The sequence below is a fragment of the Plectropomus leopardus genome, unplaced genomic scaffold (genome assembly GCF_008729295.1).
Source record: "Plectropomus leopardus isolate mb unplaced genomic scaffold, YSFRI_Pleo_2.0 unplaced_scaffold22043, whole genome shotgun sequence".
Lineage (NCBI taxonomy): Eukaryota > Metazoa > Chordata > Actinopteri > Perciformes > Serranidae > Plectropomus > Plectropomus leopardus.
Window position 1 is genome coordinate 1 of NW_024623875.1, and position 2,410 is coordinate 2,410.

The following is a 2,410-nucleotide window of genomic DNA, read 5'->3' on the forward strand; positions in this document are numbered from 1 at the left end:
TGTGTGTGTGTGTGTGTGTGTGTGTGTGTGTGTTCAGTCTCAGAGGAAGAGGAGGACAGCAGGAAGTCCTCTGGTGTCCAGACCAAACTCCAAGACCAGCAGAGGGACGAACGCCAGGAGGCCGACCAACAGAGCAGCTAACAGGCCAACTAACGTCAGCAGGACGTCTGATGGTGACCCCGCCCCCCCCACAGAGACCGTCGACGTGATGGACAACACCGAGGACAGTCAGTACAGATCAATACGTTTTCGGGTCTTTTTTTCCTTTTATCTGTTTTTGCAGATATTTCATACTCGATTGGGGCACATTTACAAATTCAGTGATAAAGAAACAGAACAGTGCAAACAAGACATAGGAAAAACAAAAAAGACTGAACAAAAAGAAAAACATGAAGGACAAACTAATATACATAAATACATAAGAGTATCAAACCAAACAATCAAAGACAAACAAAGTTTGACAAATGTCCCGTGTGTTTTGTTTTCTCAGCTTTGCCGTCTCAGTCTGTGCACAATGTCCCATTTCTGTTTTGAGTTCTTGTAATTTTGGTTTCTTTTGAGTCTATTTACATTTATGAAAGTCATTTTTTTCATACGAAATAAATAGATTCAAAATCATTTTTTCCTGACCATCTATATTTTTGTCATACACAAATTATTTAATCTTTTTTTTCTAATCAATGTTTGAAAGAAATGTTCTTTTCAAAATATTTTAATGCAAAGGCTTTCATAGAATGAGTGACAAATACTTGATTTAAATTTATGTTGCTCAGTTGCCCAATATTGTTGCATTTCAGCCTGTTAGCCAGCAGCGATTAAAAGAAAAATGTCTCCGTTAGTCACTTGAATACAACAGCATGGATTAATATGGTCCAGGCTGAAAATGCCTAATTTACCCTTTAAGGGTTACAGGATGTCTCCAATCAATAATCAATAAGCGGTGTGTGTTCAGGTGTGGAGGAGGTGGTGGATCTGACCTGTGAGGGATCAGAAGCTGCTGTGGTCGACCTGACCAGCAACGACTCCGTACTGGTAACATAAATACACCCAGTTACTCCCAGTAATGTGTCTGTGGGTTGTGTTTCTTCTTCTCTTGATTTGCGTCTCAAATTTCATGATTCTGTTGTTTGTGTTTCTTCTGCTGCTGCTGCGACGATCCAGCTGGTGGACGAAGGTAAAACTGTTTTCAGTCCACATCTCCACGTCACGTCTCATTAAAGGACCAGTCCAACATTTCTCTGGCTGTCCTCCTTCAGGTCCTCAGAACAGCAGAGTCACCACAGCTGAGAGTTACGTCGTCAGCAGCGATGAAGACGAGGACACACCCCGTGTCCTCAACACGGCAATAATGTCCTCTGTACAGAACAACAGCTCTTCCAGGTAATAGACTGATCCCTGTCAACATTATATTAAAATCACAGCCAGGTAATAGACTGATCCCACCAGAAACCAGTAGAGGGTAGATTTATTCGACTGTCTGTTTTTTAAACAAAGTTTAAAGAAATGAAATTACATTTGTCCTTGATCCTGCTACATTGTCGTAGTTGAAGGATGAGTTGATTAAAATCAGCAGCTGCTATGAAGATTACACCTGGTTCTTTGGGCATGTTGCTGCTGGTGGCATCATTCAATTCCTACAGAGCATTTTTTGAATTGCGTCAGTCTTGTGTCCTTATGGCTCCCAACAAGGTCTGCCTATCCAGTGCAATAGCTTGATCCGGGATGTTAGGGGTTAACCGTGTCTCTGTGAAGATGTGTGCTGGGTTAGGGTTAGGGTTAGGGTTAGGGTTAGGGCAGTGTCTGATCTGCTGAGTGAATCTCGATCACATCTCATCACTCTCCTCTCTGCCGACCGGACATTAGCCAGAAGAAGGTTTGGTCGAGGAGCAGCTCTCGGTCCAAGTCGCATCAGCCTCACCCTGATGCCGGCTCTCCTCCCTCTCTTTGTGTGGCGTATGCCGTTTTTGGGATCCTCTCACAGTCTGCTGTATTCAGTCCAACCCCACACAACTTTTCCTGATGATGATAGGTGTTTCTGTATCGTAGAAAAGTCGTGCAGTAGAGTCTGTGTGTGTGTTCCAGGTCGACTCCAGGGACGATCAGCTGTCCCGTCTGTCTGGACTCGTACTCTGAGGTGAGACCCAAATGCACCGCCACACACCTGGACAGCAGGTAAAGTGCTGCCTTCTGATTGGCTGGTTGTTGTTTTCTTCACAGATTGTAGAGAGCGGCCGATTGGTCGTTTCCACGAAATGTGGTCACGTGTTCTGCAGCCAGTGTCTGCGAGACGCTCTGAAGTCATCACATACCTGTCCGACCTGCAGGAAGAGACTGACCCCTCGCCAGTACCACCCCCTCTACATCTGACATCACTATGACATCACCACACACCTGTACCACCCCCTCTACA

At 44.7% G+C, this 2,410-nt stretch overlaps 1 protein-coding gene across 1 annotated transcript; it reads left to right on the forward strand.

The window, feature by feature from the left end:
• Nucleotides 1-8: 8 nt before the first annotated feature.
• On the forward strand, nt 9-2,404 carry rnf4 (ring finger protein 4; the record flags this gene model as incomplete). Its single annotated transcript, XM_042515985.1, has 6 exons — nt 9-227; nt 953-1,032; nt 1,162-1,174; nt 1,257-1,380; nt 2,083-2,134; nt 2,218-2,404. Coding segments are annotated over 6 exons (638 nt in total), but the record flags the coding sequence as incomplete, so codon positions are not given.
• Nucleotides 2,405-2,410: the final 6 nt, after the last annotated feature.